Source organism: Pan paniscus, chromosome 1 (assembly GCF_029289425.2).
Source record: "Pan paniscus chromosome 1, NHGRI_mPanPan1-v2.0_pri, whole genome shotgun sequence".
In the NCBI taxonomy this organism is placed as follows: Eukaryota; Metazoa; Chordata; class Mammalia; order Primates; family Hominidae; genus Pan; species Pan paniscus.
Genome location: NC_073249.2, coordinates 181449697 through 181462805, shown reverse-complemented (window position 1 = coordinate 181462805; position 13109 = coordinate 181449697). Strand labels below are relative to the sequence as shown.

The 13109-nt window shown below is 45.7% G+C and overlaps 1 protein-coding gene and 1 pseudogene across 5 annotated transcripts in view; both read right to left on the bottom strand.

Annotated features, from left to right (window-relative positions):
• The window catches only part of TESK2 (testis associated actin remodelling kinase 2), a 147679-nt gene that overhangs the window by 1893 nt on the left and 132677 nt on the right, over nucleotides 1-13109 (bottom strand). For 3 of the 5 annotated variants that reach the window (XM_003812778.5, XM_014344810.5, XM_034963722.3), the window contains 6 exons: nucleotides 9536-9682; nucleotides 2140-2222; nucleotides 1831-1915; nucleotides 1201-1284; nucleotides 915-1001; nucleotides 102-219 (listed from right to left, as the gene is read on the bottom strand). In XM_003812778.5, the coding sequence (XP_003812826.1) occupies nucleotides 102-219; nucleotides 915-1001; nucleotides 1201-1284; nucleotides 1831-1915; nucleotides 2140-2222; nucleotides 9536-9682 (604 nt within the window). The remainder of the gene's footprint in view (nucleotides 1-101; nucleotides 220-914; nucleotides 1002-1200; nucleotides 1285-1830; nucleotides 1916-2139; nucleotides 2223-9535; nucleotides 9683-13109) is intronic. The other 2 variants (XM_034963725.3, XM_055093841.2) reach the window with 2 other exon arrangements.
• On the bottom strand, nucleotides 12857-12953 carry LOC112438735 (small nucleolar RNA U13; annotated as a pseudogene).

Sequence of the window (13109 nt, the reverse complement as noted above, 5' to 3'; positions counted from 1 at the left end):
CAGACCTGGGATCCTGGCAATCACAACCCTAAGAGGAGAAGGCCCCACATCCGAATTTCCTCCCTTAGGGTTAGGTTGGGCTCCCTGGTCTAATCTCTTACCCCTGGCTGTGGGCTGCAGCTTCCTATCCCTCTCCTGCTCTTCTTCCTGTAGGCGGCTCAGAATTTCCTCCAGGGTCTTCCCAATCTCCACAAAAGATGGGCGCAGTTTGGGGTCCATCTGTAGGTATCCACAACAGCCATGAGCTCTGCCCTCCATCTCCCACCCCAAAGATGGCATTTGAGTCTATTTCTGGCATCTTTGAAGATTCAGATGTGCAGCTGAGACACCTTTTCTAAAGGCCCCAGACAATGAAGGTGATCCCTACAGTTCAGGTCAGGGAAAACACTACTGTGTACCCTCCCTGTCTTAGTGTTTGTCTTATCACCTTGTCACAGAACCTTCCAAAAGTATGCTCATACTAGTTTATTCTGTTCTTGAGTTCTGCTCCTAATGTGTTTCTGGGAGGTATCTGAACAAAGCCCACCTACCCCTTGATCCTAACAGGTAAGGTCCAGCCCCAGAGCTATATACATGAAGGCCAAGAAGAGCCTTTCTCATATGCCTCAGGACCAGTTGGATCCACAGTCCAACAATAAAACCAGACCAGAGTTCCATCAACACCTAAGGCAAGGAGTGATGGGTCTACCCTACAGGCTGAGGACCAGATAATACAAAACAACTTCTTTCTTTCCTTGGTCCAGAGCTCTGAATAGGTTAGCTGCCAGAGGGAGGAGGAGGAGGTGTGGTTGCTGTCACTACAGTGAAAATGAGGTCCCTCATGAAGCTAATTAGCAGCCTCTCTGTACAGTCCTAACCAGGTGAAAAGGGTTCAGCCAGCCCCTGATGAAAGGCAGAGGGAGAAAGACACTCACGTTACAGCAGTTGAAAGTAAGTTGCAGAAAATCTGGGGGACAGTCTCCCACCATGTGCTGGAAAGCATCATAGTCCAGCCCGAAATTCTGTGGATGGGTATGGAAAGCATAGGTAGACAGTTCATTAATCCCCCCACCCATCCTAGCCTGCTCAGTAGAAGTGGTTGGGAGCTGCCCCTGACAACCAGCAACAGAGAGTTCCAGCAAGTCCATCCCAGGGACAGAACAGTTCCATTGCTTCAAACTAGCCCCATCAGTGGCAATGATCCCCATGCTTGCAGCTCACCTCTGTGCGGGGAAGATAGTCCGGATCGGCCTGGATGCGGGCGATGATCTCGCAGAGGATGATACCATAAGAGAACACATCTGCCTGGTGGGTAGTCGGACTTTGGTTTCCCTCTTAATGGGTTGAGGGGTAGGGTATCTGCCCCTGCCCCTGCCTCCCCTGCACCCCACCATCTAACAGCCCAGGCCTGGGCCATATTGCCCATACTTCATCCCAGTCAATCACTGGGCAGCTGCCAGGTACCACCACTGCTCTTGGTAGGAACATCTTGGACACTCTGCTAAGAGTGGATTCTAAGGAGAATCGGCCGAGCGCAATGGCTCATGCCTGTAATCCCAGCACTTCGAGAGGCCGAGGTGGGCAGATCACTTGAGGTCAGGAGTTTGAGACCAGCCTGGCCAATATGGTGAAACCCTGTCTCTACTAAAAATAAAAAAATTAGCTGGGCGTGGTGGTGCATGCCTGTAATTCCAGCTACTTGGGAAGCTGAGGCAGGAGAATAGCTTGAACTCGGGAGGCAGTAAGCCGAGATCGTGCCACTGCATTCCAGCCTGAGCAACATAGTGAGACCATCTCAAAAAAAAGAAAAAGAAAAAAGGAGAATCAGGCCTTGAGATCCTCCAAACTTACCTTTTCATTATAGGGCTCATCTCGGAGAACCTCAGGTGCCATCCAGAATGGGGAACCCACCACGGCCAGCTTCTCACTCCCCATGCTGTGGGGTGAGATTATACAGAAAATGAGCTTACCAATGGCTGGTGCAATGGAATCTTTTGACCATTCCTCCACCCCAAGGATGGGTACAGACGAGGACTAAACAAATTTAGGGAGCTGAGGTTGAGCTGTGACCAAGTCCTGGCCTCTGGGGAGGAGGCTAGAATTTTCCCTTAGCTTCAGCCCCCTGTCCCTTGGACCCCAGCATCCAGTAGGGCTACACACCTGACATCGGGGATCTTCTCAGCCAGGCCAAAGTCAGCTACCACTGCAGAGTAACCATTCTCATCCCTCTTTATCAGGCAGTTCTAGGGTTCCCAGGAAGGAAGAGAAAATAATGTGGCTCAGAAGCGGGGATCAGCCAGCCATAGAGTTACCACCCATTCCCCCCTTCCTACCACAGGGCACCTTGTCCTCTGCTCCTTGGTGAACCGCACTCAAGCTGACCCCACTGGTCAGATCAGGGGCTCTAAGACAGCCAGGTGAGATGAGTTAGTCCTGGGTCTTGGGTGACTGTCCTAGGATACACTTCACATTCCAAACACAATTACTCATCTTTGCTTTCTAAGTGCTAGGCATAGTTTTAAGTGCTAGAAATAGCTAGATGAAAACAACCAAAACCCTTGTCCTCTTGGAGCTTGCAATATAGGGGAGAACAACAGACTATCAGGCCCCTGACCTCCCTTCCTCCTTCCTCAGAAACACAGACCCAAAGCCCAGGCCTGACCTTGCCAACTTGATATAAGCACAAGACAAGTGTCTAAGCCTTCACTAACCTTCACTGTCCACAAGATCACAACCAACCTCTTCTCTGGCATTAAAAGTCTATGATCTGGCTTTATCCAACTGGCCTAGCCGCTGTCCCCCTGTTCCTGGTGCCCCTATGCACATATCCTCATCCAAACTTGTCACAGACAAGCTTGACTTACCAAACCTGAACAGGTCCTTCAAGCCTTTGCCTTTGCTTACATTGTTCCCTTTCATTTGAAATATTCTCCCAATTATCCTTTTCACCTAAGAAAATTTTGTATTTTAAGGCAAGCTACCTTTTTAGCCATGACCTCATCTTTCTCCCTCTCATCTCAACTCCTTTAGCTCCTCCTCTATGCCACTCCTCTTATAGTCTAGCAGAAAAGCTATGAACCCCTCAGGAGCAAGTTCTGGTTTGCCTTCCTTCCTCACAGCTTTCAATTCATGAGACAGGCTGAGAACATGCTCACTGAACAAATGCTGTCTTCAGGTCAACCCAAGTGACCTGTAAATAAACAAAAAGCGGCAACCAGCTCTCCCCAAATAGCTGCTTTCAAAATAGCCCTACACTGCTCTGGCTCAAGAGGCACCTCACCCCACCCCCTTCCTTCAGAATAGCAGAGAGCAGGGATCCTTGGCTCACAGAAACACTTCTGGAGCCAGCAAGGCCCCATCTGACCCAAACCAGCCCTCCCTCTTCCTTGCCAGCCTTTGTATCTAGTTGCTAAGACATGCCAAGTCACCTCCTGCTTACTCCTGTCAGGTACAAATGAATCCCTTACTCTGGCCTTGACATGATTACACTATTTCCCTTCCCCAAGCTGGAAGGAGCCGTGATTTCATCACTTCTACCCTGGATCACAGGTAGACATGCCTCATCTCTGGCTTCCAGGAAGGACAGTTCTCGTGCTTGTCCTGGCTTTGGCTCTCTAATCAGTCCTGCTGGCTCAGCACTCGCAGCTCCCTGACTTTGACTGTCTGTGAGAAGATGGGCCCTAGGCCAGCCTGCCTATTAGCCAAAGCCCCAGCTATAGGGCACCAGCCTGTGAGGCAGTGGCAGCTCAGATATGTCACCTATGTCTCTTCCCTCCTAGAAGACTTTTGAGTGAGGTAGCCCTGCCTACACTAAGCAGTAAGAGAGGACCAGTCAGATTTCCCTGAGGCAAGAGGTGACCTTTTCAGTTTCAGAAAACAGCCCAGGCACTGTTGCTGCCTGGTTCCCATTCTTCATTTCCTCACACCTATTATATCACACTGCAACAGTGACTTACATGTTTGCCTCTTCACTGGCAAGGAATGATTTCATTTGCCTCTGTATCTGTAACCTAGCACAGGTACCCAGAAGGAGCTTGGCAAAAGTGTGTTAAATGAAAGTTTAGTCTGATGACTGAAGCAACTGGGCTTCTTTTAAAAGCATGTGTCAAGCTGGGTGTGATGGCTCATGCCTGTAATTCCAGCACTTTGGAAGGCCGAGGCACGCGGATCACCTGAGGTCAGGAGTTCGAGACCAGCTTGGCCAACATGGTGAAACCCTGTCTCTACTAAAAATACAAAAATTAGCCAGGTGCAGTGGCAGGCACCTGTAATCCCAGCTACTCGGGAGGCTGAGGCAGGAGAATCACTTGAATCCGGGAGGCAGAGGTTGCAGTGAGCCAAGATCACACCACTGCACTCCAGCCTGGGTGACAGTGAGACTCTGTCTCAAAAATTAAAATTAAAAAAAGCGTGTGTCAAACGTATACAATAATCATACATTCCACTCTCCATAGTGAGGACTGAGCTGACAAGAGACTCAAAAGGGTGGCCATGGATGCATTTTCTGGAAACCTACACAAATTCTTCAGAACTGGGCCAGATCAGACACCTGAAAGTGCCTGAGGTGTCCTGGAACAGCTGCACAGTCAGTATTAACACTGAATAAAGCCACCTGAGTGAAGAAATGCCAAGTCTATTAACTCATGTTCACTCTAAACATAAAGCTGTTTCTGCAACAAAAACAACAAAACACTTTCTATGTGGCTTCACCTCTTTCCCCTCACCCGCAACAAACTGACTCCCTAAACCCAGTTAGGATCAGGCAGGAAAAGACTGATTCTACTGAAAGACTGAACAGTTAAGAGGTTCTTTTCATAGCACAGGGAGATCAGTGACCGAACTGCCGGACTCCTAAATGCCTCAGGGACTGTTATATTTCAAGTCTCTTAGAGGATTATCTGTTTTGGTGTGATGTGTCCCATCCCTTGCCCTCAATCCCACCATGTGATCTCATACCTTTACCATAGCTCTTGTGTAATGGCCTGCTGACTTAAATATCTCCACAACTAGAGTAGAGCCCATGGAAGGTAGAGATTGGATTCCCCAATATTGTGCCCTCTAATAGCACAGCATAAATAGTTCCCAGAAGCCGCTGATGGTTTTAATTATAAAAATTAACTTTAGGGTACACTAACAGTCATTCTCTACATCCCTCCAGCATTCAACGTTGTTCCTAATTCATGTTCTCTTCACTCTGAAAATTGGCATTTTCTATTCCTCATTGTGTGGCATAGCCTAAGACCATAACTGAATAGGCTTTTCATTCCAGTGAAATCACCTAAGTGGCTTCTATGCAGTCAACAATAACAACAGAAAAGAACTAAGAACTAAAGGTGCAATTCATAATTCATACTCATTCCCAACAGTAATCACAGAAGATCAGTTGGGCAGTAATGGTATTAAGCAGAAGCAAACTACTTTCTCAGCTGCCCCCAAGAGCCAAGGCTTGGGTATGTGTGTACTGGTTACTTCTAGAGCTACTGATAAAAGCCTGTGTGTGGCTATTGGCACTTCTTCATAGTGCTCACAAACTGAATATTTTTAAAGCCACACTGCCTCCCACTTCCTTCCAAGTAAGTTCTTGGCCTTGCCACTGCAAAAGTCTGTTTCAGGCTGTTTCTTAGAAGTAATTACAAAATTAGACTGAATGGCTATATCTGACAGACATTTTACTCTTAGAGCATTATTGCAGTAGCTGCGGACATGAGTCCTATAAAGGTAATACTACTTTCAGGAGGCACGTTGATAGGAAACTAGGGATCTTTTTGCTTCTAACCACAGGCTTAGGATCATTTGGAAAAAGGCATCTTCTTCTCTCTGTCCTGGTTTACCCACTTGGAACATGTTACCTCTACTTTAAATCCCTCTTGTTAGCTCTGGTCTGAGCAGTGTGGACTGATCGCTCCTGCAAAGTCAAGGACAGCATCTGTTTTACAGACTGGGAGCACGGAGGTTCCAAGGTCACCGAAGTCGTTCAGAGATGGGGACAAAACTGGGCCTGGAACCCAGAATCTCATCTCTGGAGCAGGCGTTTTGGCCTCTTTGCTATCAAGCCCTTCGCCCTTCCCTGAAATAGGCCCAGGAAGACTTTACTCTCATAGGCTCTGTGCTAGGTGGTAAGAAAACAAAAGTAAATAAGAGAAGCACTTGAGAAACTCATGCTGGTGGGAGATACAGACACAACAGAACAATCAAGTGATATGGAGTGTATAATATTAAAATATAAGAAAGCCTGATACTGTCCTTAAAGAAATAAGACACAGACCCAAGATGGACTATGAAGAGATAATTTGGAAACCTCCGAGCCCTCTACTGTCCCTTTAGCTTTATTTCTCAGAGATGATAAAAGGGCAATGAACACAGACGGTATCTCCAATTGGACAGTCTGGTTCATAAGACTCACTTGTTTGTCTTCAACTTGAGATCCCCTATAGTGTACTTCCCAGCCTTCCTCTAGAGTTTGCAAACGTCCTTTGTTCTCACCACCTGGAATTATCCTCAAAACCTCCTTAAAGTCCGGACCCAAGAAAGTACAGCCCAGAAATATAGGGAGTTATTTCTCCTATGTTCCTAGTTTCTTGTCTCAAGTCAGTTGACACTGGGAATACCCATTCCCCATAAGGAAAAGCAAAGGGTAGAGGTCTTATCCTATAGTCCAAAAAGGTTATTTTTATAATACAGCACAACAAGCCCAGACAGAACCACACTTGGACACTAGCACAATGGGACAAAGTGCTTTTGGGGCACAGAAGGGAATATGATGAACTCTTAGGGAGTGGGGGCTTTCCTCGAGGAAGCCTAGCTACCCTGGCCTAGAGTGATCTTTCCTGCTCAGAAAACTTGTCGTCTGTGTAGCTAAACAATTATAAAATGCTGTGCACTACTTTTTAGTTATTTGCCAACAAAACTGTACATACCTCTAGGTCAGAAGTTCCTCTTTTCTAATATTCCTTCATCCTTGGAGCCAGGTATAGGAGACACTTGTGTGTGTGTGTGTGGTGGGGGGAGTATCTGTGTAACTGATACATATTTTGTCACAAACTCCTTCTATCTTAGAAAAAATGGTGCTTTCTGAGTAGGAAGCAAAGATTTGATATCTAAGTTGATTCAGTCCCATCCATTTGCCTGGAACAAATGCAATTTTCTTTTTCTTTTTTTTTTTTTTTCCAAGACGGAGTCTCGCTCAGTCGCCAGGCTAGAGTGCAGTGGCACGATCTCGGCTCACCACAGCCACCATCTCCTGAGTTCAAGCGATTCTCCCATCTCAGCCTCCCGAGTAGCTGGGATTACAGGCACCTGCCATCATGCCCGGCTAATTTTTGTATTTTAGTAGAGGAAGGGTTTCACCATGTTGGTCAGGCTGGTCTTGAACTCCTGACCTCAGGTGATCTGCCCGCCTCGGCCTCCCAAAGTGCTGGGATTGCAGGCGTGAGCCACCACGCCCAGCCTGCACTTTTCTTAGTCTTGGTTTTCCAAAACATTCTGGGGGAGAAGAAATGGCTAATAAAGAGATAAGATATCACCTTCCAGGTCCCAACTGCCTAACTGTCCAGTTCTTACAGACGGTAATGTAGATAAAGGGCTCCTTACAACTAGGCCTCTGCTGGTTCCCAGTTTCTACTTGCCAGTCTTGTGCTCCTTCAGGAACAGTGCAGCTGACTACAAATGACTCTGCCACACACCAAAACCATTCTATGTGAGGCATCCAGGTACTTACTGCTTTAGGCTTTATTGACTCAGTACTGCTACTTTTGTTCCCTTTCAAGCTTTTTCTTAAGATGGGCTCCCTTCCCCTCCCCTTCATCTGGGGCAGAAGGAGTAGGAGTATGTGCATGCATATGTGAATATGTGTACATGTAGGTATTGAGGGTGGGGAATGAAGTGACAGCTATTCTTAGGCAGGTACAAAACTCTTATACACCTCCCTAGCAGACTTTAATTCAGTTCTTGGGCAGCAGTCATATTAGATATGTTAGATTGCCTTATAGTTCCCCCATTAATAATCAAACAGTACTATTTATATAAGCCTTGTCATGATGGTATCTTAGGCCATTTGGCTATGAGGTGCCTGTTTTGTGGCATGGCCAACTTCCTCTGAAAGCGACTCTTTTCTAACCTGGTCACACAGCAATTTGGACAGCAAGAGAGTGCTACAGAGATCAGCTGATGCCAAAGAGGAACTGGCAGGGCAGCAGAAACTCAATCACACAGGCAGAAAATGGGTCAGTACATATGGCCCTAAAAACCTGCATTCAAGTGACTAAAAATCACTGAACTCCTGCTCTTAGCTAAGAACTACTTCCTGGGGCCACAGGAAAGAAAACTGATAGGCCCCTATACTGCCTTGACTGCTGTCATTCCTATAAGGCAAGAATTTCTTAACCCTTCTCATGTCATTTGCTCCTGTAACACATATTCAGGAGATTGAAGTTAAACATGAAGGCTCTCAAGATGTATGAGTTGGCTGGGCACAGTGCATGCCTGTAATCCCAGCACCTTAGGAGGCTGAGGTGGGTGACTGCTTGAGCTCACAACTTTGAGACCAGTCTGGGTAACATGGCAAGACCCCATCTCTATTAAAAATACAAAAGAAAGGCTGGGTATGGTGGCTCATGCCTGTAATCCCAACACTTTGGGAGGCCAAGGCACGTGGATCACCTGAGGTCAGGAGTTTGAGACCAGCCTGCCAACATGGTGAAACCCCATCTCTACTAAAAATACAAAAAATTAGCGAGGGGTGATGGCAGGCATCTGTAATCCCAGCTACTCAGGAGGCTGAGGCAGGATAATTGCTTGAACCCGGGAGGTGGAGGTTGCAGTGAGCCAAGATCACTCCATTGAACTCCAGCCTGGGCAATAAGAGTGGAAAAAAACAAAACAAGACCAAAATACAGCCAGGCATGGTGGTGTACGCCTGTGGTCCCAGCTATTCGGGAGGCTGAGGTAGGAGGATTGCTTGAGCCGATGGAGTGGAGGCTGCAGTGAGCTAAGACCATGCCACTGTACTCCAGCCTGAGTGACAAGGCGAGACCCTGTCTCAAAAAAAAAAAAAAAAAAAAAAAAAAAAATATATATATATATATATATATATATATATATATATGTTGGCTCACTCAGCACTGAAAGGAACCTGCTATAAGAAAATATAGGCTTATGATGGGGCACAGTGACTCACGCCTGTAATCCCAGCACTTTGGGAGGCCAAGGCGGGTGGATTGTTTGCAGCCAGGAGTTCAAGACCAGCCTGGCCAATATGGCAAAATTCTGCCTCTACTAAAAATTAGCTGAGTGTGGTAATATACACTTCTAGTCCCAGCTACTCAGGAGACTGAGGCACGAGAATCGTTGAACCCAGGAGGCAGAAGCACTCCAGCCTGGGCAACAGAGTGAGACACTGCCTCAAAAAAAGAAGGAAAAGATGTAGGCTTTCTAAGGACTAACTATAAAATATAATGAATTATGTCCTCTGTGATTAAATGTTAAATCTAACACAGCTTTCTTGGCAAAAGAGAAGGGTGATATCTCTCAATGAGTTGTGAGAGTAAAGCCTTCATACCTTAGATGTGAGGTCCCGATGAAAAATGCCTTTGAAGTGAAGGTAGCTGAGGCCCACTGCTATGTCATAGGCCAGTTTTACCCTCACAGTCCAAGGCAAATGCAGGTTACTGTCTAGCAACTGTTCCAGGTTCCCGGAGTTGATATACTGCAAAACAGAAGGAAAACCCAGCTACCATTTATCAGAAATATTTAGGCTAGTGGTGAAACCATTAGAGAGTAAACACCTGGAAGAGAGAGACTGTATTTTTTTTTTAAGTTACTGAGGGCTTATTCTGCCTCCAAGCACTATGGTAGGTGCTGCACACAATGACACTTTCCTTTAAGGAGATCACAATCTATTAAGGGACATAGTCAAACAATATCATATAATAAATATTAAAATATAGTTATGTGCAGGTAGGACAACACCATGCAGCGACAAGGATAAAGCTAAACTGTGGAGGCATGTCAGAGGAAATGCAGAGAGGAAATAAGGAGTCAGAAAGGATGACCTGGAGTAGCAGGAAAGTAGCAGGAAAGACACAGAGGGAGCAGCATATGCAAAGTTACAGGTTAAGTGCATGATGCATTCAGGAACTTAATTTACTTCGATATGGCCAGAGTGCATTTATAGATGAGTCAGGAAGTGAGGCTGACATGTTTTGCTAAGATATGTGAACTTTATCCTGTCTATAGGAAACAAAAGAAGCATTTTAAGCAGGAGAGCCACATGGTTATATTTGCTTTTTAAAGAAAATATTATTTTAGCCATGGTATGATAGATGGATTAGAGTGAAAAATACAGAGAAAGGGAAATAGGAGATTACTGCAATAATCCTGGTGAGAGCAGGGCATCTGAATCATGGCAATAGTGGAGGCATTGGAACAAGGCAAGATTCAAAATGTATTTAGATGGCAGAGTTAAAAAAAAAAAAAACTTGATAATTGCCTGGATTAGAGAATGAGAGCAATAGGCTATTGGTCCCTGGATGTCATTTTTAAATACCCAGAGAGCAAGGAGAGGAGTAGGTTTTTAGAAGAAGAGGCAATGTTAAAGGAGAGTGAGTTCAGGCCAGGTGTGGTGACTCATGCCTGTAATCCTAGAACTTTGAGAGGTAGAGGATCGCTTGAGCTCAGGAGTTCAGACCGGCCTGAACAGCATAGTGAGAGACTTAGTCTCTACAAAAATAAACAGAATTAGCTGGACGTGATGGTGCACACATGTAGTCCTAGCTACATGGGAAGATCGCCTGAGCCTGGGAGGTTGAGGCTGCGGTGAGCTAAGATCATGCCAATGCACTCCAGCCTGGGTGATAGACAGAGCGAGACCCTGTCTTTAAAAAAAAAAAAAAAAAAGATAGTGAGTTCAGCTGGGAGAAGTTAAATTATTAAAGGTACAGGTGCTTATTGGACAACCAAGGTGGAAATGATCTAAATAGAGTCAGTTTGAAGCTTAAGAACAAAGTCTAAGTGAAAGACAATATTTAGGAGGCAAAAACATTGAGCTGAAGCAGTCATGCATTCCAAGGTCATACATGCCCAGGGTTTAACATGTAAGATGGGAAATCAACAGAATCCCAAGGAACAGGCAAGAATGTCAATAGGAGAACATTCTAAATGTTCAGAAGGACGGCCGGGCGCAATGGCTCATGCCTGTAATCCTAGCACTTTGGGAGGCCGAGGCGGGTGGATCACCTGACATCAGGAGTTCAAGACCAGCCTGGCCAAGATGGTGAAACTCTGTCTCTATTAAAAATACAAAAAAATTAGCTGAGCATGGTAGCAGGCGTCTGTAATCCCAGCTACTCAAGAGGCTAAGGCAGGAGAATCACTTGAACCCGGGAGGCAGAGGTAGTAGTGAGCTGAGATCGTGCCATTGCACTCCAGCCTGGGCAACAAGAGCTAAACTCCATCTCATAAATAAATAAATAAATAAATAAATGTATATATGTATGTATGTTCAGAAGGACAATGACATTCTACATGTCAGAAGGAAAGCATTCTACAAAGGAAATGACTGACAGTATCAAAAGCCATGAATGAGGAAGACGAGCTTGAAAGGTATCCACTGAATTTGCAACCGGGAAATCATTGGCAACCTTGGACAGAGCAGTTTCAGTAAAGTGGTTAAGACGAGTAAGACTGAAGTGAACAGAGGAAAGAGTAGCAGATAAGGTTATGGAGAAACTATTTGAAGATAGTCTGGCTGTTCATCATTCCTAAATACCCATGAAGGGCAGCTTTGCTTTTTTAGTAAAAAAAAAAAAAAAGAAAAAAAAGTGAATAAGGCTGGGCACGGTAGGAGGCCAAGGTGGGAGGATCGCTTGAGGTCAGGAGTTTGAGACCAGCCTGGGGAAAGTGGCAAAATCCCGTCCCTACAAAAAATACAAAAATTGGCCAGGCACGGTAGCTCCCAGCGGTGGGATCATGGTAGCTAACACCTGTAATCCCAGCACTTTGGGAGGCCAAGGCAGGTGGATTACCTGAGGTCGGGAGTTCGAGACCAGCCTGACCAACATGGAGAAACCCTGTCTCTACTAAAAATACAAAATTAGCCAGGCATGGTGGCGCATGCGTGTAATCCCAGTACTCGAGAGGATGAGGCAGGAGAATCGCTTGAACACGGGAGACGGAGGTTGCAGTAAGCCGAGATTGCACCATTGTACTCCAGCCTGGGCAAGTGATGGAGTGAAACTCCGTCTAAAAAAAAAAAAAAAAAAAAAAGCCTGGGCACAATGCCTCACACCTGTAATCCCAGCACTTTGGGAGGCCAAGGTGGGCAGATCACGAGGTCAGGAGATCGAGACCGTCCTAGCTAACATGCTGAATCCCCGTCTCTACTAAAAATACAAAAAATTAGCCGGGCATGATTGCAGGCGCCTGTAGTCCCAGCTACTCGGGAAGTTGAGGCAGGAGAATGGCATGAACCCAGGAGGCGGAGCTTGCAGTGAGCCGAGATTGTACCACTGCACTCCAGCCTGGGCAACAGAGCGAGACTCCATCTCAAAAAAAAAAGAAATTAGCTGGGTGTGGTGGTGTGTGCCTATAGTCACAGCTACTCACAAGGTTGAGGTTGGGATGATCACTTGAACCTCAGGAGGTCAAGGCTGTAGTGAGCCATGATTGTGCCACTAGATTCCAGCCTAGGCAACAGAGAGAGACCCAGTCTCAAAAAAAAAGTAAGTATATGTATTTATAAATAATAATAGCAGCTGTTATTTATATAGTATCTAAATTGTTTCAGGCACTGTTCTGAGAGTTTTGCATATATTATCTCATTTAATCTGCACAATAACCCTATAAGGTAGGTACACTGGTACTTTTTTTCCTTTTTTTTTCATGTCAGACAACGTGCAGACATTAATAAGGTTTGAGGGTAGTACACCTCACACATGCACATGAAAATCCAATCATCGTGCTATGGACTACAAAATGACTACATACTATTACTCTTATTTTAGAGAAGGCATTTAGAAATTAAGCAACTTGCTTAAAGTTATCCAGTTATTAAGTGGCAGAGACTGGCAGACTCTGCAGTCTGGCTCCAGAGTCCATACTCTTTACCACTACGTTGCACTGGAGACTTAGAGACC